The 20,331-nt window shown below is 41.9% G+C and overlaps 1 protein-coding gene across 3 annotated transcripts in view; it reads left to right on the top strand.

Moving 5' to 3' along the window:
• Window positions 1-20,331, top strand: part of USP37 (ubiquitin specific peptidase 37) — a 61,075-nt gene that overhangs the window by 4,471 nt on the left and 36,273 nt on the right. For all 3 annotated transcript variants that reach the window (XM_030579790.1, XM_030579791.1, XM_030579788.1), the window contains exons 3-12: window positions 597-768; window positions 1,309-1,409; window positions 6,693-6,874; window positions 7,406-7,480; window positions 8,016-8,113; window positions 13,847-13,931; window positions 15,221-15,382; window positions 16,407-16,538; window positions 18,374-18,497; window positions 19,366-19,571. In XM_030579790.1, the coding sequence (XP_030435650.1) occupies window positions 597-768; window positions 1,309-1,409; window positions 6,693-6,874; window positions 7,406-7,480; window positions 8,016-8,113; window positions 13,847-13,931; window positions 15,221-15,382; window positions 16,407-16,538; window positions 18,374-18,497; window positions 19,366-19,571 (1,337 nt within the window). The remainder of the gene's footprint in view (window positions 1-596; window positions 769-1,308; window positions 1,410-6,692; window positions 6,875-7,405; window positions 7,481-8,015; window positions 8,114-13,846; window positions 13,932-15,220; window positions 15,383-16,406; window positions 16,539-18,373; window positions 18,498-19,365; window positions 19,572-20,331) is intronic.

Raw genomic sequence — 20,331 nt, 5'->3', positions numbered from 1 at the left:
ATTTTTTTATTTACATTAACATTGTATTTGACTTGTTGCTCTAGTAATTTTTTTACTTTATTTAAAAAAAAAGACACCAAGTTAAATAGATACTGAATATTCAGCAATCTTTTTATACTTACTGATTACCAGGCCAGTTTTTTTTCCAACTTGTCAAGAATTTTTACCTTTTGAGGGCTAAACTATATGAAAGTTTCTAAAAGTCTTGAGTTATTGAACAACAGATAAAAATCTGAAAAAAAAAATCTTGGTAAAAAATTTCTTTAACTTTGATAACTCTAGCAACTAAATGAAATTTTACTGAATTCTCATTCATTTCGGATTGAGAGAAACAAGACATTTGAAGCCAGTGAAGTTTCAGAATGTAAACACTTGAGAATAGGGGCTTGTCAGTGATAGCGATACTGTTGCCTTTTCTGAGCGACATTTTAAAAATACATTAACCACATTAACTTAAGGTTTAGTACATTTTCTTTCTCTATAACTCTTGGACCACATAACTGGTTTTGGAGTTTTTTACTTTTATTGTGGAAGTACTTAAATAATTTAATTTCTTACAATGATCTATGTTTTAGTCACCTTTACTTTCTTTCCAGCTAAGCCATAACATTAAAACTGTGGTCTTACGACCAAATGGTGGAAAATTGTGTTGCCTGATGCTAACACTAAAGGATGCCAGCTTCCTGACTATTGATAAGGTACCATCTAAGGACGCAAACGAAATGAGGATGTATCTGGATGCAGTCCTCCATGACAGGGTTCATACTGGTAAGTGCAAAACGATGCAAATTGTGTTAATAGCAGGTTGTATAAAGATAAGATTCTGACTTACTTTGTGTCAGTTCACCTTTGACCATTTTGTCCCTCTTTGACCATCTTCCCTTTTCTTGAAGCTGTTTATTCCTTGCATTGCTTTTGGTTGAATACTTTTCTTTGGGCCATTGAACTCAATTTTATGTTAATGTTTATGTAACTTTCCTGCAAGGTTGGCATGCACAGTATTTAATGTATAAGTGTGTTGGTATTGTTTACCATTTTTAAAGACATGCACAGTTTCCTTTCCTTTCTCTGAACACTTCGGTTTTGTTGCACATTAAGTACACAGACTGCAGGAGGAAAATCTGTAAACCTTTGCTTTTTAAACACATGCAGTCCTGATATTGTATTATCTGCCAGGGTACAGATTCTGGTTTTTGCACATACATCTAGTGAATGTTTTGAAAATCTAGCCTTAAATTATTTATGACAAAGAAAGCAAGGATATATAAAACTACAAGTAAACTAAATGGCGTGTGCATTTATTGTCAGCTGTGAAACCATCTCAGGGATCTGGCAGCTTTGGAGGTGTTCTGGGCAGCAGGACAACCCAGAAGGAAGCTAACAGGCAATTTCCATATATTGAAAACCAGGTTTGTTCAACGGTTTGTTTACACTTCAGATCTTTGCTTTTCCCTCAGTTCCTTTTAATCACTTCCTCTCTCTGCCCACCTCATTTTGTATGTATGATGCATATTGTAGTAGCACAATGGGTTATTCCAGTTTGTGTCCCAAGCCTTCTGAATCAGGACAGGCTCAGATATATATACTATTAGTTGGAGACCTTGGTGGGATAGTGGGAAAAGTATGTTCCAATCTGTATGATCCAGGAACGGCACTGACTGGCTCTGGAAGGGTGTATTTACTCCTTGTTGGATAGGCAAGTCAGGCTGCTGGAGAAGTGAAGTAAAGGAGAAAAACATATACTGAAGGATCTGCACCTAGCATAGTTCTGTGCCGTGTTTCAGCATAAAAACTTAAAGCAACATTTGGAAGTTGAATGTGATAGATGAAATAAAAATGCAAAGCTCAGGTATATGGTAATTGGCAGATCTGGCTGCAAGTGACATTTTGCATGGTAAACATCTGTTACACAGTTTTTGGTATCAGATTAGTTTGATGATCTTTTTTGTGAGATTCTCTTCAGCCTTTCAGGCAAAATTATCAGACCTACTTTACTTACACCCACCTTTCTTCAGGCCGCTTTTTGTTGACTCCTTTGCTTGTCGCTGTGACGGTTCTCGGGATACCCAGGACTGCAAGTCACCTTGCTCTATCCCCAGTCTTCACTTGAACGAGAGTCTTATGGTAGCTGGGTATCCGCTCCCTGACACCACCAGCCTTTCAGCCATTCAAGCATTCTTCTGGGCTATGCCAGTTCTAATGTGCAGTTTAACAGTAGCTGCACCCCATCCCTGAGTCCCTTTTACTCCTGACAGAATTCTGCCCCCTGTGAGGGTGCAGAATTCATATGGCCCGCATTTTCCTATGCACCCCCATTCATCTGTTCCAGTGTGCCTAGAGCAGCCTCAGAGATGGGGGAGGAGGGCTGGTCGTGCGTGTCTGCATGGCTGATCATCATCATGGGGGTGGGGGCTTGGGCATACATGCATGGCAACAAGTGAGAGAAAAAGAGAGAGACTCTGTCCCTCTTGCTTGCTACTGCAGCTCGCTGGCATAGAAGAGTAGGGCTTTTTATTATGCAAGAGGCAGGCTAGAGGCAGAAATGTAGCAGCCTGTATGCTTGTTAATTGTTCTCATTCTCTCAGGCACAACTGTAGCAGCCTGACTGTGTAGTAATGTTGTTAAAGTAGCTGTTGATGGTTAATTGTTCTCATTCTCTCAGGCACAAATGTAGCAGCCTGCCTGGTAGTAACATTGTTAATGTTCCTATTGTTAGTAAATGTTCCCATTGGCAGTCAATTCCCCCAGGAGCATAAACCTGTGAAAGTTTTAAGGCAGCTACATTACCAGTGTGATGTAAAGGAGTCTTCTCATAAATTATAGTAAGAGAATCCTCAGCTGGGAAGATCTATGTGCCTTCTCACTTTTTTCCTGGGCCAAAGTAGCACAGTGGGATTAGATTACAGCTAAGGATTTATTTTATTTATTCTTTAAAAAAAAAAAAAAAAGACGGGGGAGGGGGGCAAATAAAACATTTACCAAGCAGTCAATAAAATGTCAGGACGTCAGAACCAAACACGTCCCAAAGTACCTAGCCAGGTCCAGATGAAGTTACCAAAGGGATATTCATTCTTTCGCACAATGTGAACGGCCTTCACATCATGCATCAAAAACAGCTACACCAGCTTCTTGTGCTCAAGAATTCCCCACAAAACTGCATGCAGATGGGGCCAAATTATTTTGCACATTGTGCAGTGTTGTTCTCAGTTATGACCAATGGTCTGTAATTGTGGATCATTTTGCATCAAAAAAACGCAAACTGAAGGAAGATGCGGATCAAGAGGAAAGCAGAAATAAACATCAGAAGACCATTACAAGTCCGCTGAAATACGAAACACCGGCAGAGAGAGAACGTGTGGAGGTGAGTGGAAATATAAGAAAATGTTATAATATAGAAAAATAAGATAAGTAGCATAGAACAGACATCGCGATTGGGTCTTTCCACTTGCTCTGAAATCTTGAAGAGACAGCTCTGTTTTTAAACTACTTTTTTTGTAAATGTTGACTGTGATCATTTACTATACTATAAATCTAAATAAAAATCTAGGAATTCAGAACTAAATATATGAATAAGTGTGTTAATCTAAGATTAAAGATGTTACATGGATGGTAAATATTTGTTCTCATTCGAGGCTTATCTAACTTCTGCTTTCAGATTTGTACAGCATGGGTGAAGACACTAGCAGGTGCCAACATCCCCTTGTCAAAGACTGACCACCCACTTGTGGGGGAATTTCTTGACATCAGGGTCCAGAATGGTGGTGCAATTCCTGGTAGGACGCAACTAACTGAGACATACGTACCTGAAGTGTACCTCAAAGAAAAGGAAAACTTAAAACTGAAGCTTAAAGACAAGAAAATCACTGTTATCTTTGTTGAATGTTGTCATGATGAGGCAAGATCAATTCTGAATGTACTGTTTGCACCATTACAACCTGATTGCTGTGGGCATATTAACTCTCTTTTGGTGGTTACGGTGTTTTTAGATGCCGTTAATCACACAACTGTTTCACAGGCTGTAGTCAAAGCAGTGAGTGAGTTCCAGATTGATTATGAAAATGTTGTAGTAATTGATACTGACGATGCTAATTACATGAAAATGTCATTTGATTCTGTGTTTTCTACACTGTTTCCAAATTCTGTGCATAGAACCTGTTTGGCACATATTGTTAACTTAATTGGTGAATCATTTAGAAAGCCTTTTCAGCTGGTTGATACATTTTAAGGTGCTTCAAAAACATGTTCTGTAACTCTGGTTGTAGGAAAGTGAGGACCTCCGTTTCATGAACCAGAAACTACAAGAGGAGTCTCCAGATGCCAAAGCATCTGTGCCTCCTAGCCCACCAGTGGAACACCCTGGAACAGCCTGTTCCATGCTGTCCAGTATCACTCTAAGAACTTTCAGTTCTAGGAGGAGTTTTTTAATGAAGAGTGCAATAGCAGCTCCCCAGTTTCTGTGCAAACTATTCAGCAAATGCTGAATGACCCAACTAATTAGGCATTGTTGAAAGAACTGATCACTTTTCTAGCACAGAAATGTGAACAAATTCTCAGTTTAAATCTGACATTTGAGAGCAGGAAGCCTTGGACAATTAAAGCATTTAACCTTCTGGAAGAACTGCAGATATGGGTTCAGTTCACATCTAGAGCTCCCTTCAGAAAGCACCTCAGAGTTCTTCAAATTTAGGGAGACAGAAAACTTATCTCCCATTAAAAGATTTGCCTATCTAGATCTCTTTAAAGAGGCATTCCATAAAGCATCTGAAAAGCTTGACAAATATTTGTCATTTGAACAATGAGGTCTAAATTTTCTGGAGGCTTGTAGATTATTCGATCCTCATCGTGTTTATATCCTGCCAGAACTGGAATGCAGGGTATTAGTTACCAAGTGTTTATAACTTAACTTTCATGTGTTTAGGAAATGCTGAATGGTTATTGTGACTTTTTTCCTATATTGTAGTTTAAATAAATTACCCAAACAATTGAAACTGGTGTCATTATATTGCATTATTTTGACAAATAAAATTTGCAGAATTTTGGATTTTTTGGTGCAGAATCGCCCCAGTAGTACCCTTAGAATTGTTGCCCTGTGACAGCCAGCCCCTGACACAGGCTACTCACAGAAATTCCAGATCCTCTGTGCTGAAAGGTACAGTGTACCCCACTATACCAGTTTTACTTTAAACCCCTGCTCCTGTAAACCACACAACTCTTATGAGCATTTACAGTAAAACAAAAGTAGGTTTATTTAAGAAAAAATAAAGATTTAACTAGAAATAGAGGTGAAAACAAAAGGTTATAATATAAAATAAAACCCATAAAACATGACCCCGGATCTGCACTTGTTAATGGTTACCTTTCCTATCTAATATAGTAACCCCCCACCCCAAGTACAGGCTGTTGCATAGCTACCTAGTTTCTCAAGAACCAGGATCCAAATCTTCCTGAAAGCACCTGTGCTCCACAAGGGTTTTTTCTCAGTGAGTGGATACAGAGTGCTTCTCCTTGTCCGTTATAGTGCAAACAGCATTTTGTTCATAGTCAGAGATTCACCGTGTCTTGTGAAGTGCTACCTTTCAGTGGGTTTGATTGATTGTTTGTTGCCTCAGACAGTTTCCTTTTCTAAGATTTAGTATTGCGCAGGTCTAAACAATTGAGCCTTGCATTGCATTACTAATCTACGCGGCGAGGTGACAACTCCCCCCTGCCCAAGTGGTCCGTCACTGAGACGGTGACTAATTTCTACTCCAAATCCGTAAAGCATACTTTCAGTGTAAATACATTATTTCTTAAATACTACCCATACATACATCTCACAATGATTATTAATCTTGACATGGTATGAGCTTTCTGTACTTTATGTGTAACTCTTTATGGATAAATATCCTGTAAGATGTGGTTGGTGCAGTGAGTTTGTCAGGTTTACGGTGAGAGTTGTTAGCAAGGAACAGAGGACCCTTTGCCATGGTGCCTAGATCAGTCACTTTACTGTAAGTTTCACTCTGTAGTCAAAGGCTTTCATTTACATAACAATTCTATGAAAGTACCAAGTCAATCCTTTTATTGCAACCTGAAGCAGAAGTTGTTTTAAGATTATTCCAAACAAATGTTCAGTGCTGCTTAAACAGTCTTAAAATAAAAACTAATGCTGTGTACAGCCTGGTTAGCCCCTCTAATTCAGTCCTCAAGCCTGAAACCTACCAATATTACTTAGAATTAGCCGACTATGTCAGCTCTTTCCATGGCATTACATTTGTTTTTGTTTGTTTTGGTCAAAAGCAACAGGACACTGTTCTTAAAAATATCTGTCTTAATATTATTGCGCTTTATTTTATAGCACCCAAAGGTGTAGTAGGTGCATCTCAGAAGACCTAAGACATGGTCTGTATCTGAAAGAATTTGATGTACTGTAGAACATCAATGATGCTGATAGTGTGGGAGGAGGAGAAGGGTAAAGTTTGCATGGATACTCCATTTATGCATTACCACAATCTGGTGGTTTTACAATGGCTTTTCACGTATGCAAACTTTACTCCATCTGTGCAACATTACATTCTACTGTCCTTAAACTTTGCATTTCCCTGATTTCAGATACTGCATTTCTGGGAGAGACATTTAAATGCCAATTTAGAATAACAATAAAGTCTTTTTCATTTTTGATTATTGTGGATTTCCCCTGCTGGATTTCGCAGGTTCCTTCAAAAAGAGTGACTGTGGAGGGAAAGGAAGAAAATCCATTTCGAAAGGTTCTGGGCAGCCCAAGCAGAGCATCTGTTAAGACTTCCCTAGGAAGTGGAACTCCTAGCAACAGGGTTAACATTTCAGTGTCTCCCACTTCATCAACTCCTCACAGAACGGGCTTATTGGAAAACCGGTATGAAACAAATCTCCTTCAATATGCTTTTATCAAAATTTAGCACTATGCAAATATATAATCTTCACAATTTACTGCACGTATAAGTCCTTTTGGTTCATTTTTATGATTTTTTGGTATTGCTTTGAAAACAATGCAGCAAAGAATCCTGTGGCACCTTATAGACTAACAGACGTTTTGGAGCATGAGCTTTCGTGGGTGAATCCCCACTTCATCAGATGCATGTAGTGGAAATTTCCAGGGGCAGGTATATATATATATATGCTAGCAAGCAAGCTAGAGATAACGAGGTCAATTTAATGTTAACAGTCACATTTCTGGCTCATGGCTGGTCCATGAGCTCTGGGAACAACCTAAAAGAGCTGTGTGTGCAAAATTCTTAGTTGTATTTTATATTTGAAACTTGAAAATTGCGAAAGGTTAGCAGGAAGTACAGAGAGCACGTGAGGCATGCATGGTGGAGGAAGAGGTTTGTCTTTGTCCGTCTGAATTAATGATTCCTTAAAATGTTTTATTCTTGTGCTATGTTAGTGAAAAGAGGAAAAGAACACAGCCCTCTGGGTCAGAGATGAATGAAGATTATCCCAAAGAGAATGATTCTTCAACGTAAGTTACTGCTGATCCTTATAGGTTCTGGTAATTTGCACTTATTTTGCCAGAAGTTGTCTTATTGGGTTTGAGTTTTGACTTGTAAGAGGTCAAAGCAAAGGAGGATGGTATTTAATACAACAGAGAGATGTAGACAGTGTGTTTGATGTGATAGTGAGAAGGCCTATTTAATGGATTATACCTCTACCCTGATATAACGCGACCCGATATAATATGAATTCGGATATAATGCGGTAAAGCAGCATTTGGGGATGGGGAAGCTGCGCACTCCAGTGGATCAAAGCAAGTTCGATATAATGCGGTTTCACCTATAACGGAGTAAGATTTTTTTGGCTCCCGAGGACAGCATTATCTCGGGGTAGAGGTGTAGCTGGCTAAATTTGTTTGCTGATGAGTTGTACATACTTCATAGTTAATTATAACAAAGGCCAATATGAATTAAATATCTAAAAAAATTTAAAGTGTAAACATTAACCAGGAAAAAACTGTACTTCACATAACTGCTCTGACTTCAGCTCCAATTTATCTGTAGCAATAACAAAGCTATGACTGATCCGGCATGGAAGTTTTTAAATAGTAGCAGAGAGAAACAGCTGAATCTGAAACAGGCAGAGGAGAACAGGACATCAGGTAAACGTGCATTTTATATCCTTTTCTCTGGCTTCGAAAAAAATGCAGTCTTACTCCACTCATAACTATTAAGAAAGCTGCTGCAAAAATAGTTTTCCTAGTCTGTCGCTTTGACCATGTCCGCCCTCTGTTACATCAAACATAAGCTTGTATTCACTTTGAAGACCCTTCGCAGCCTATCATAAGAATGACCAGACTGGTTCAGACCAAAGGTCCATCTGGCCCAGTATCCTGTCTGCCGACAGTGGCTAGTGCCAAGCGCCTCAGAGGGAATGAACAGAACAGGCAATCAAGTAATTCATACCCTGTCGCCCACTCCCAGCTTCTGACACACAGAGGCTAGGGACACCATCCCTCCCCATCCTGGCTAATAGCCATTGATGGACCTGTCCTACGTGAACTTATCTAGTTCGTTTTTGACCCCTGTTATAGTCTTGTCCTTGACAACATCCTCTGGCAAGGAGTTCCACAGGTTGACAGTGCGCTGTGTGAAAAAATACTTCCTTTTGTTTGTTTTAAACCTGCTGCCTATTTCATTTGGTGACCCCGAGTTCGTGTTATGAGAAGGAGTAAATAACACTTCATTTACTTTCTCCACACTAATAATGATTTTGTAGACCTCTATCATATACCCCCTTAGTCGTCTCTTTTCGAAGCTAAAAAGTCTGTGTTATTAATCTCTCCTCATATGGAAGCCATTCCATAACCCTAAAGGTTTTTTACTCTTTTCTGAATGTTTTCCAATTCCAGTATAGCTTTTTTTGAGATGTGGTGACTACAGCTACATGCAGTATTCAAGATGTGGGTCTACCATGGATTTATATAGAGGCACTATTATATTTTCTGCCTTATTATCTGTCCCTTTCTTAATGATTCCCAATATTCTGTTCACTTTTTTGATTGCTACTTCACATTGAGTGGATGTTGTCAGAGAGCTCTCCAAGATCTCTCTCTTAAGTGGAAACAGCTAATTTAGACCCCATCGTTTTATATGTATAGTTGGGATTATGTTTTCCAATGTGCATTACTTTGCATTTATCAGCATTGAATTTCATCTGCCATTTTGTTGCCCAGTCACTCAATTTGTGAGATTCTTTTGTAGCTCTTCACAGTCTGCTTGCATCTTGAGTAGTTTTGTTTCATCTGCAGATTTTGCTACCTCACTGTTTATCCCATTTTCCAGATCATTTATGAATACGTTGAAAAGGACTGGTCCCAGTATACACCCCTGCAGGACACCACTATTTACCCCTCTCTATTCTGAAAACAGATAATTTATTCCTACGCTTTGTGTCCTATCTTTTAAGTTACCAGTCCATGAAAGGACCTTCCCTCTTATCCCATGACTTCTTATTTTGTTTAAGAGCCTTTGGTGAGGGACCTTGTCAAAGGCTTTCTGAAAATCTAAGTATACTGTAGCCACTTGATCCCCCTTGTTCACATGCTTGTGGACCCCTCAGAGAATTGTAGTAGATTGGTGAGGCATGATTTCCCTTTACAGAAACAATGTTGACTTTCCCCCAAGAAATTATGTTCATATATCTGTCTGACAATTTTGTTCTTTACTATAGTTTCAACCAGTTTGCCCGATACTGAAGTCAGGCTTACAGGCCCAACCTTACCTATCATCTCTCATTCACTGTTGAGTTCTCAACTTTGATTGGCCCTTAATACCAGCCTCCATCGGTCACTTACTGAATTTTCAAACAAGCACCTTTTTGCTTTCTTCCATGTTACCCCTCATTCTTGGGAGGAGCTACCCATAAACATCTGTTGCACAAATTCATTACTCTACTTCAGATCCCTCAGTAGCTTTCGTTTGCCATGATGCCTAAAAAAATACTTGGCAATGGTTAGGGCGCTGGTATGCTGGGACCACTATTTATTTCAGTGTTCTTCACTGCAAGGCCTGTAAGCCAGTGGCAGCTCTCATGGACCCTAAGTGTGGCTTCCTGTTGATCGCTCTCTCTGGCAGCGCAGTGGGGCTGTAGCTAAGGCAGGCTCCCTGCCTACTGTGGCTCCAAACCACTCTCAGAAGTGGTCAGCATGCCCCCACGGCCCCGGGAGGAAAGTGGGGTAACAGAGGTCTCAGCATGCTGTTCCTGCCTGCAAGCACCGCCCCCATAGCTCCCATTGGTCTGGAACAGGGAACTGTGGCCTATGGGAGTTGTGGGGGTGGTGCTTGCAGAAAGAAGCAGCTCCCAGAGCCACGTGGGCCGCAGGGACGCTTTGACCCCTTCCAAGAGTGGCATGGGGCTGGGGCCCCCCAAAGTAAGTGCTTCCACTTCAGTGGGCAGGTTCTGAATAGCTCTTCTGCCACCCAACCTGTAGCCTCCCAGAGCCATCCCCCAATACCCTCTCCTGCACCCCAAGCCCTCGCCCCAGCCCTAAGCTCCCTCCCAGAGCTAGTCCCCCATACCTCCTCCTGCACCCCAAGCAATATTACCAATAACGGTAATATTACCATATCAACCAACAAAGAACTCGGAATGTTCAGCTGTCTATGTCGGCTTGAAGTGGCTCTCACGCTGAAGATTTTTTACCAAAGTGATCCCCTCTTCAAAAAAATCGACGAGAGAGCGCCCTCCAGTCAATTTCTGTGCTCCACCTTCCCGAGAAACATAAGGTAAATCAGCGGGACACAGCGCAGTGTAGAAAGTGGAGCTAGCTACGTCGTCTTCAGTACTCTTGTTCACGTAACTAGAGTAGCGTGCTTAGATTGATTTACCGCGTCAGTGTAGACCAGGCCTCATTGATTCCTTGTGCTAGCCACCTGTTGTTTCTTGTCTTGTACTTAGGTTGGAAGGTCTTTGGGGGCAAGAATGGTCTTTTAGTCTGTCCGTACAACACCTAACACAATGAGCTCCTGGTCCATGACCATGGCTCTAAGGCTTTATGGTAAAACAAATTATTATTATTCATGAAATCATAGAAATATAGGGCTGGGAGGGGACCTTGAGAGGTCATAATAAATAGTCCTGCCAAGTCAAGATAGGTAAGTGGCAGGCACAGACTCTAATGCAATTCCTTTCTTAGAATCATGGATGTGTAGGACTGAGTGGACTTCAGTAGCTCACCTCATCCAGCCCCCTGCACTCAAGGCATGACTAAGTAATAACTAGCCCATTCCTGACAGGTGTTCGTCTAATCTGTTCTTAAAAAAAACTTCTGGCAACAGAGATTCCACAACCTCACTTAGGCAATTTGTTCAGTGCCTGACTACCCTGACAGTTGGGAAGTTTTTCCTCTTGCTGCAATTTAAGCCCATTGCTGCTTGTCCTATCCTCAGAGGTTAGTGAGAACAGTTTTTCACCCTCCTCCTTGTAACAACATTTTATGTACTTGAAAACTGTTAGGTCTTCCTCTTTCCCTCTCCCCCTTCCCAGTCGCCCACAGTCTTCTCTTTTTCAGACTAAACAAACCCAATTTTTTCAGTCTTCCCTCACAGGCTATGTTTTCTAGACCTTTAATAATTTTTGTTCCTCTTCCTCTGGCCTTTCTCCAATTTGTCCATATCTTTCCTGAAATGTGGTGCTCAGAATTGGACACAGTACTCCAGTTGAGACCTTATCAGAGTGGAGTAGAGTGAAAAAATTACTACTTGTGTCTTGCTTACAACACTCCTGTTGCCACATCCCAGAATGCTATTTACTTTTTTTTGCAACAGTGTTACACTGTTGACTCATATTTAGCTTGTGATCCATTATAACCCCAGATCCCTTTCCTCGGTACTCCTTCCTAGGCAGTCATTGCCCATTTTGTATGTGTGCAATTGATAGTTCCTTCCTAAGTGGTGTACACACACTGGGAGACAGCAGCCCAGGATAGAGATAACTGGTGATGGCTTGTCAGAGCGGGAATGTCCACTTTTGAGGAAAATCGCCTTGCCCTCCTTGCAGAAAAACACCAGAAAAGAGAGGAAAACAACTGTCACGCAGCAATCGTGGCCCAACCCTGTCTTCTCACACCACCTGCAACATCTGCCAACGACCCTGTGGCTCAAGGGTCGGGCTCCTCAGTCACCAAAGAACCCATGAAAAATAAAACCTGTGAAAGAGATCATCCTTGAGGGATCGCCAATGACTTGGCATTTGTCTTTATTGAATTTCATCCTGTTTGCTTCAGGCCATTTCTCCAGTTTGCTCAGATCATTTTGAATTTAAATCCTATTTTCTAAAGCACTTGCAACCCCTCCCAGCTTGGCATCATCCACAAACTTTATAAGTGTACTCTCTGTGCCATTAGCTAAATCATTTATGAGGATGTTGAACAGAACTGGACCCAGTACCAATCCCCTGCAGGACCCCACTAGATATGTCTTTCCAGCTTGACTATGAGCCACTGATAACTACTCTCTGGGAATGGCTTTCCAGCTAGTTATGCACCCACATTATAGTAGCTTCATTTAGGCGATATTTCCCTAGTTTGTCTATGAGGAAGTTATGCGGGACAGTCTCAAAAACCTTACTAAAGTCAAGATATTCCACATCTACTGCTTCCCATCTATCCATAAGGCTTGTTACCTCATTAAAGAAAGCCATTAGATTGCTTTGACATCATTTGTTCTTAAGAAATCCATGCTGACTGTTACTTATCTTATTATCGTCTAGGTATTTGCAAACTGAATACTTGATTATTTGCTCCATTACCTTTCTGGATACTGAAGTTAAACTGACTGGTCTCTAATTCCTCTGGTTGTCCTTATTCCTCTTTTTTATAGATTGGTACTTTATTTGCCCATCTTAACGATTATCTTCGAAAACTCATGGAATGGCTCAGATATCGCCTCAGTCAGCTCCTTGAGTATTCTAGAATATAGTTTATTGCAATTCTAAATGCTGAGCACCTTGTTCACAAAGAGGAATGTAATCTGCCTTTGTGAGAAACATTGGCTGTTGCAGATTTAAAGATGTGAATACACTTTATTTTGGTATAGCTCAGACTACAATTATTTTGCTAGTCGAACAAGTAAGGTTGATGCCGAACTAATGAGCGAAGTCTTTAAAAAAGATTTTAAAAGGATTTCAGAATTAGAAACAGAAGTTCTCTGTTTATCTGCAAGTACAGGTGACAGCAGTAAACTTCCTTCAGGCTGTACAGTTTGCCTGAACTCTGCATCTTCCATCCCAAGGCCAGGATGAAAGTGAACAATAATGCTCTGTCCACTTAATAAACATGCTTGAATCTTGTGAAGTTATGGTTTTACATGGCAACCTTTTATAATTTGAATCACTGTGGTGTCAGAATACATCTCATTTGAAACACTTCATGTTTTGCCCACAAATGTACATTAATTTACTATAAAATGGAGAGTAGGAAAATAAACTTAATTTTCAGTACAAGGTATTTGTTTTGAATTTTATGTACACTGCATTGGAAATCATAGCTAAGAAGGGTTTGTGTGTATGTATTTTTTATGTTCGAACAACTGACAAATACACATTCCATTGTTTCAGTTGTTGATTCCACATTTTAACAGCCTTTTTCAAATAAACAAATCAGAATTTCAAGATGGAGGTATCAAGCCAGCCTTTAGCTTATATGATAAAACTACATGCACTTAGTATTTAGAGCTAGTACTTTCTTCATTACACAACTCTGAAAAAACTACTTGTTGAAAAGGTTTTTAAACCCTTTACATTTTAAGTATAGTCATTTACCGTCCTCAAGTACAGTATACGTAGCTGAGCTAGCTGGAATACATGACAAATGTTTTTTCTATTGCTCTTCAAGGGGTTTTGCCTCTACAATCATCCTCCTTTTATGGTAGCAGGTCCGCATCAAAGGACTACTCCACTGGCAATTCCAGCCTGGACAGGTAGGCATGACTCTATAGTGTTCTGTCTACAGGACAAAGAGCTGTTTTTCAGGAATTTAGGCATTTGAATTTTTGTGTGTTTACCAAATGGTATGCATATTTTCTGAAATAAATTATGCAGGATTGCTGAAACTCTACTTTTGTACTAGGCGTGAGTTGTCGTGTGGTCTATATACACATTGGGCTAGATGGGCTTCCTAAAAATATCTAAATTTGCACGTTGTAAGATTTCATCAAGAAAAGCACGGGTTGTGTTAAAGTTATATACAAGATACCTCTCTGTCAGGAAGCTCTGCTGTTGAAGGGAGCTTTGCTGGTGCTGAGTATAGGAGTCAGTGTGTCAGTGAAGATCGGAGCCCCACATTCTATTCTATGGGCTTGATTGTTTCACCCCATGTTACCTGAGGGATTTGGAAGAATCTGGGATCAAAACCAAACTCTGCAAGGAAAAGAGTGGATGGTTTAATGGTCTGTGTCACATGTAAAATATCTAAACTCTAGAATTCCAGGATCAAATCCCAGTGAGATTGAATCAGCCTTCATCCTTCCCAGGTAGATAAACTGTAGTTATTTTTATAAGCAGTAGCTGTATTCCAGTAGTGCCAGATTGGGGCCACATTGTGCTAGGCAGGCACCAGAGAGATACAGTCCTTGCCCCAAAGAGTTTCATATTAGACCAGACAAAGAGTAGGGAGAGAGGAAATATTATCCATAGTCTAGAGTTGAGGAACTGAGGTATAGAGATTAAATGACTTGTCCAGGGCTCACATGGGAAGTTAATGGCAGAGCTATAAATTCAAACTAGATCTCCTGAGTTGTGGTCTAGTCATGCCTTAACCATAAGACCATCCTTCCCAGAGTTTACTGTGTGGGGATTTGTGCAGTGGTACTTTAAAAACCAAAGACTTGTTTGCTGTGGGGTTTGGTGGGTGTTCTGGGCCAGTGTTTCCCCTGCCCATATGTAGCCACTTGTTGTCTGCCTGGCTGCTACGCTTCATTACAAAGACGGCATCCGTTTATTAGTGAAGCAGTTCCTTTGTGAGTCCTGTTTTGAGATTCTCCAAGACATAACCTACTAAAGGTAGAATAGGACAGCCTTCTCTCCCCCAACTCAATCCCATTGAAATTGCCATGAGTAAACAGCAGGTTGGCATGTGCAAGGGATAAGGCTGATCTGATTGTCATTTTTGTCATGGGCTATAATTGTTGTCTTTGCTACTGTCTTGAACAATGCAGTCAAAAACTTACATTTTATGTGCCCCCCCCCCTTTTTTTTTTTTGCACTGTAGGTCTAGCATATCAAGTCAGACACCCTCAGCCAAAAGAAGCCTGGGGTTTCTCTCTCAGCCAGCCCCCCTCTCTGTTAAGAAAATGAGATCTAATCAAGACTACACAGGATGGAGCAAACCTCGAGTGCCCCTTTCCAGCCACCCACAGCAACAGCTTCAAGGGTCAGTTTTAGCCACTTCCATATTAGACTTTTTTTCACTGTCGTCTGAATGTGAGCAGACCAAAGTGTACTAATTACATAGAAACGAATTCGAGACCTGGCTCTGAAATGAGTGAGAATTATGCCTGAGTAAGGAGCCCTCTTCCCAATTTGGGAAAAGAAAAATGCTAAAATGCGAGCCTGAGAACTTAGGAGTTGATATAGTGAAAGGAATAAGCTTGTTTGAAAATTATTCTCTGTACCAAATGAGCAATCACAGTATTTTTAAATTTAGATTGTAGAAATACCCATAGATGCTTTCCAGATATACCAGATGACTAATGGGTTGCCAGCTTTCCGTCTGGGGGTGCAGGTTCTGGGCTGGGGATGAGGGGTTCGGAGTGTGGGAGGGGGCTCAGGGCTTGGTCAGGAGGTTGGGGTGTGGAGGGGGGTTAGGACTCTGGCTGGGTGTGTGGGCTCTGCGATGGGGCCAGGGATGAGGGGTTTGGAGAGCAGGGGGTTCGAGTGCAGGAGGGGGTATGGGGTCCCAGCGGTGGTTACTATGGCTCTGAGGAAGTGGCCGCCAGGTCCCTGCAGCCCCTAGGCCAATGGGCAGACAGGGAGGCTCCGTGTGCTGCCCTCATGCCTGCAGACGCCACCCCCACAGCTCCCATTGGTCGTGATTCCTGACCAATGGGAGCTGTGGAGCCAGCACTAAGGGTGGGGGCAGCGCCATGGAGCCTCCCTAGCTGCCCGTGCACCTATGGGTCTCAAGGACCTGGTGGCCACTTCCAGGAGTGACATGGAGCCTGCCTTAGTCCTAGGCCCTGCTGTGCCACCAACTGGATTTTTAATGGCCCAGTCGGCAGTGCTGACTGGAGCTGCCAGGGTCTCTTTTCGACCAAGAGTTCCAGTCGGAAAACCAGACGACTGGCAACCCTGCTAATGGTCTAGGAGGGAAGAGCTATTTTGGAGCAGTTGGGATGGAAAACAGCAAACGCCTTAATAGATCAATGTTCAATAATATCCTCTGTTGTTCTTTTCAGATTTTCAAACTTGGGAAATACCTGCTACATGAATGCCATTTTACAGTCCTTGTTTTCAATTCAGTCATTTGCTAATGATTTACTTAAGCAGGGTATCCCTTGGAAAAAAATTCCACTCAATGCACTTATCAGGTAAACTTCATTGGCTTGGGTGGGATATTTTCTTTTTTACATTAACTTTATTTAAGAACATAAGAATGGCTAGACTGGGTCAGACCAAAGGTCCATCTAGCCCAGTATCCTGTCTTCTGACAGTTGCCAATGCCAGGTGCCCCAGAGGGAATGAACAGAACAGGGAATCATGCAGTGATCCATCCCCTGTCACCCATTCCCAGCTTCTGGCAAACAGAGGCTAGGGACACCATCTCTGCCCAGCCTGGCTAATAGCCATTGATGGACCATCCTCCAGGAACTTATTTGCTTCTTTTTTGAACCCAGTCATAGTCTTGGCCTTCACAACATCCTCTGGCAAGGAGTTCCACAGGTTGACAGTGCGCTGTGTGAAAAAATACTTGTTTTTGTTTGTTTTAAACCTGCCTATTAATTTCATTTGGTGACCCCTAGTTCTTATGTTATGAGGAGTAAATAACACTTCCTTTTCTACTTTCTCCACACCTGTCATGATTTTATAGACCTCTGTCATATCACCAATGTCATCTCTTTTCCAAGCTGAAAAGTCCCAGTCTTATTAATCTTTCCTCATACAGAAGCCGTTCCATACCCAGAAATTCCTGTTTTAATCTATCTGCAAACTGGACGTTGGGGTGAATTTGTAGGACATGGTGCTTGAGTATAGGCATGTAGGAGTTGGTTGTCCTTGAACCCTAGCTCTTGTATCTTACTAGAGCTCCTTGAACCGCTCCTGCACTGTTTGGACTTGGCAGTTCTATATGCCATTTGAAATGTCCTCTTACTAGGATTTGCAATAAGATCTCTGTTTGGACCTATGATATCAGTCATAGAATGAGCATGTTGTGGACACTTTGTCTAATGTTACTGTCAAGTTTGCACATAGAGTAAAATAGGAATTTTTGAAGACCATCCTTTTGCTCTCAGCTAAGTCCTGTTCTTTCAGCGATCTGTCAAATGGGCCATTGTGAATATTTTTCCTGTTGTAGTTGTATACATGCACTGTAAAGCTGCACTAAAGATGGCGCCCTATTTCCTTACAGGCAAACTAGGTAGATAGTGCTTGTGACCCATTATAATAGGATCTTCTGATGGAGGCCCGTGTGTGATTGTGTGTGGAGGTACAACAGGACTGACGTGAATGCTTCATAGTGCTTGTCTTTACTTCTGTTGCTTTGTTTCAGGCAAATTATCCAATTCTTTTGTTAACTAATTGTTAGTTTTCTTTCCTTTTTCATGTGTCACTTGCATGTATATGTTATGAAATTAACTAGACCACAGTAACTGGAGATAGAAAGGAACACCTGATTTATTAATAAACCAACAACAATGGTATATCTGAGTTAAAACAGACTTTCGTCTTGCCAGATTTCTTCAGCTTCTTGTTATGCAAAGGAATGAAGCTGTATGTTGCAACTTCTTGTCTTGCAAAAAGAAATGAGACTTGCAGCTGGGTGGAGCGTAATTTGCAAAAGTATTTATTGGCCAGAAGAATTAGGGTTAATTATCTATCTGTTTATTTTAATAGGATGTTATTTCATAAATGTGTTATGTAAAATATCTTTGTTATGTGCTCTTTACACTGGAGGAATTTTAAATGCAAAGTCCCATTGAAATGATGGCATCAGGAGTTAAGTTTTAAAACACTTGGAATCTAAGGGGGCGGGGACAGTTTTTGAAGTGTTGTACAAGTTAAATCCCTCTGCCTCATCCCCTAATGGAAAACAGACTTGGCAAATGTTTTTAGAGAGACCTCTTCAGGTTTTACACTACCTCCCATAAGATTTGGAAAGCCAGCCAGCCAGCCAGCCAACCTTTCACTGCATTAATTTCTCCAGGCGCTTTGCCCACCTGCTTGCTAAAAAGGATGTTTGCAGCCCTGAGGTAAAGAGAGAGCTGCTCAAGAAAGTGAAAAGTGCCATTTCAGCGACTGCAGAGAGATTCTCGGGTTACATGCAGAATGTAAGTTCTCTCTGGCACAGACTGCTCCTGTGCTTTGTGCGCTAGCACAGCAGTGGTCTGTTTGACTTGGCCTTTGCCCGCTGGAGCCAAGCGGAGACTGATGGAGCTGGGAAGCAGGCTGAGCACTCACTCCTGCAGCAGCTCCCGCTTTTCCTCCAGGAATTAGCTCGATTCCAGCACTCTGAGCGCCCCCTGCTGGCCGGTGCCTCTCCTGCCTCAAGCCCCCATGTCCCTCCCGGACCCCAGTACCTTTTACCTTGGGGTTCTGCTCACAGCAGTACCCCCACACTCTGGGTCTCCCCTCCCAGGGGAACCCCCAACCCCCATGTCCACTTTGCCTCAGTGGCTGCTGCCCGTCATCTAGCCCCCGCTTCCTGGGGCAGACTGCTGTCTGTAATGGCCACTCATCGCTGGCAAGGGAGTTGGACCAGCTGCTTCTGCCTATCCCCGGGCTGCACCTCTGTAGCCCCAGTACCCCTTTAGGTCTTAACAAGGCCTCCACCTCGGGAGCTGCTAGGCGGGAGCTCCCCAGCTCCTCTTGCCCATCCCCAGCACGGCTCTGCTACTGGTACCCTTCATTCCCAGGCAGCCAGGTCCTTCCCACTCCAAGTCTGGAGTGAGACTCACTGTCTCCTGCCTCACAGCCCCTCTCATCAGGGCCAGTTGTGCCCTGATTGAGCTGGCCACACCTGGGGCCAGCTACTCAGCCAGCCTCCCTCACCTGCTCTTAATCCCTGTTCTAATCCGATCCCAGCCACAGCCCCCCATCCATCCATCCACACCCTCCCCCCCCCCAAGTATAGTAGCGAGATTGAAAGCAGGACATGCAGATAATCATTCTAATCTAAAGAATTTACACTGTGTCTAGGATGCACACGAGTTTTTGAGCCAGTGTTTGGATCAGCTGAAGGAGGACATGGAGAAGTTAAACAAAACTTGGAAGAGTGAGCCAGTGTCTGGTGAAGATAACTCACCAGGAAGGGCCTCTGATGACATCTCAGCCACTAAAGTTTACACTTGTCCAGTTATCACTAACTTAGAGTTCGAGGTTCAACATTCTATCATATGTAAAATGTAAGTATTTTTGAGAGAGGCAATACTTTTGAAGTCTAAGAAGTAAAAGTTCTGCAGATGGAAGGAAAGTATTTTCATATTCTGTGATCTCATTCATCCACAAACCAACTTCCACATGTAGTACTAAGCTGTTTCCTTCTTTTCCTACATATGATGTAAGCAGAAATGAAAACTACCCAAATGCATAAAACTGTCTGCACAGGAAGTTTAAGTGTAGTCACAGGGTAAACCCTCACACCACGCCGCTCTTTTCTGTAACATATTCGCTGAGCAGCCCGCTAGTTTTTAAATGTTTTTGCAAAAGAAGCCTTAGTTTCAGTGTAGCTGCTTTCTTTTTTGCTTTCCCATCCATGCCCACTAGACAAGATACGGGCATTACAGCAGGAGACAGCTTGTTCCCAGAAGCGGGCAGGCAATGTTTCCTCTGTCATTCTCCCAGGGTTTCTTCCAGGGAATGGCAGCTTTCCTGTGGCTCCCTAAGGAGCTACACCAGTGGAGGCTACACAAGGATGTGTTAAGTAAGCACATCATCCTGCTCATTCACCTCTCTGGCCAGTGCCGCATACATTTGGTACTGTGCTGGTATGAATCATGTCATCATTCTAGATAACTGTTGTTGATATGTGTGTGTCATATTATGCCCTTAAAAGTTGTATGATACTACTTGGGTCCAGTTTTTATATCCTGAAATGAAATTAAGGTTTTTAAAGGTGTGCAAATATTAGTATTTCATTTTTTTTAAAAATCAGATTTCCTTTTG

The sequence above is a fragment of the Gopherus evgoodei genome, chromosome 11 (assembly GCF_007399415.2).
Source record: "Gopherus evgoodei ecotype Sinaloan lineage chromosome 11, rGopEvg1_v1.p, whole genome shotgun sequence".
In the NCBI taxonomy this organism is placed as follows: Eukaryota; Metazoa; Chordata; order Testudines; family Testudinidae; genus Gopherus; species Gopherus evgoodei.
The sequence above is the reverse complement of the archived record's forward strand: the minus strand, read 5'-3'. Positions and strand labels throughout refer to the sequence as shown.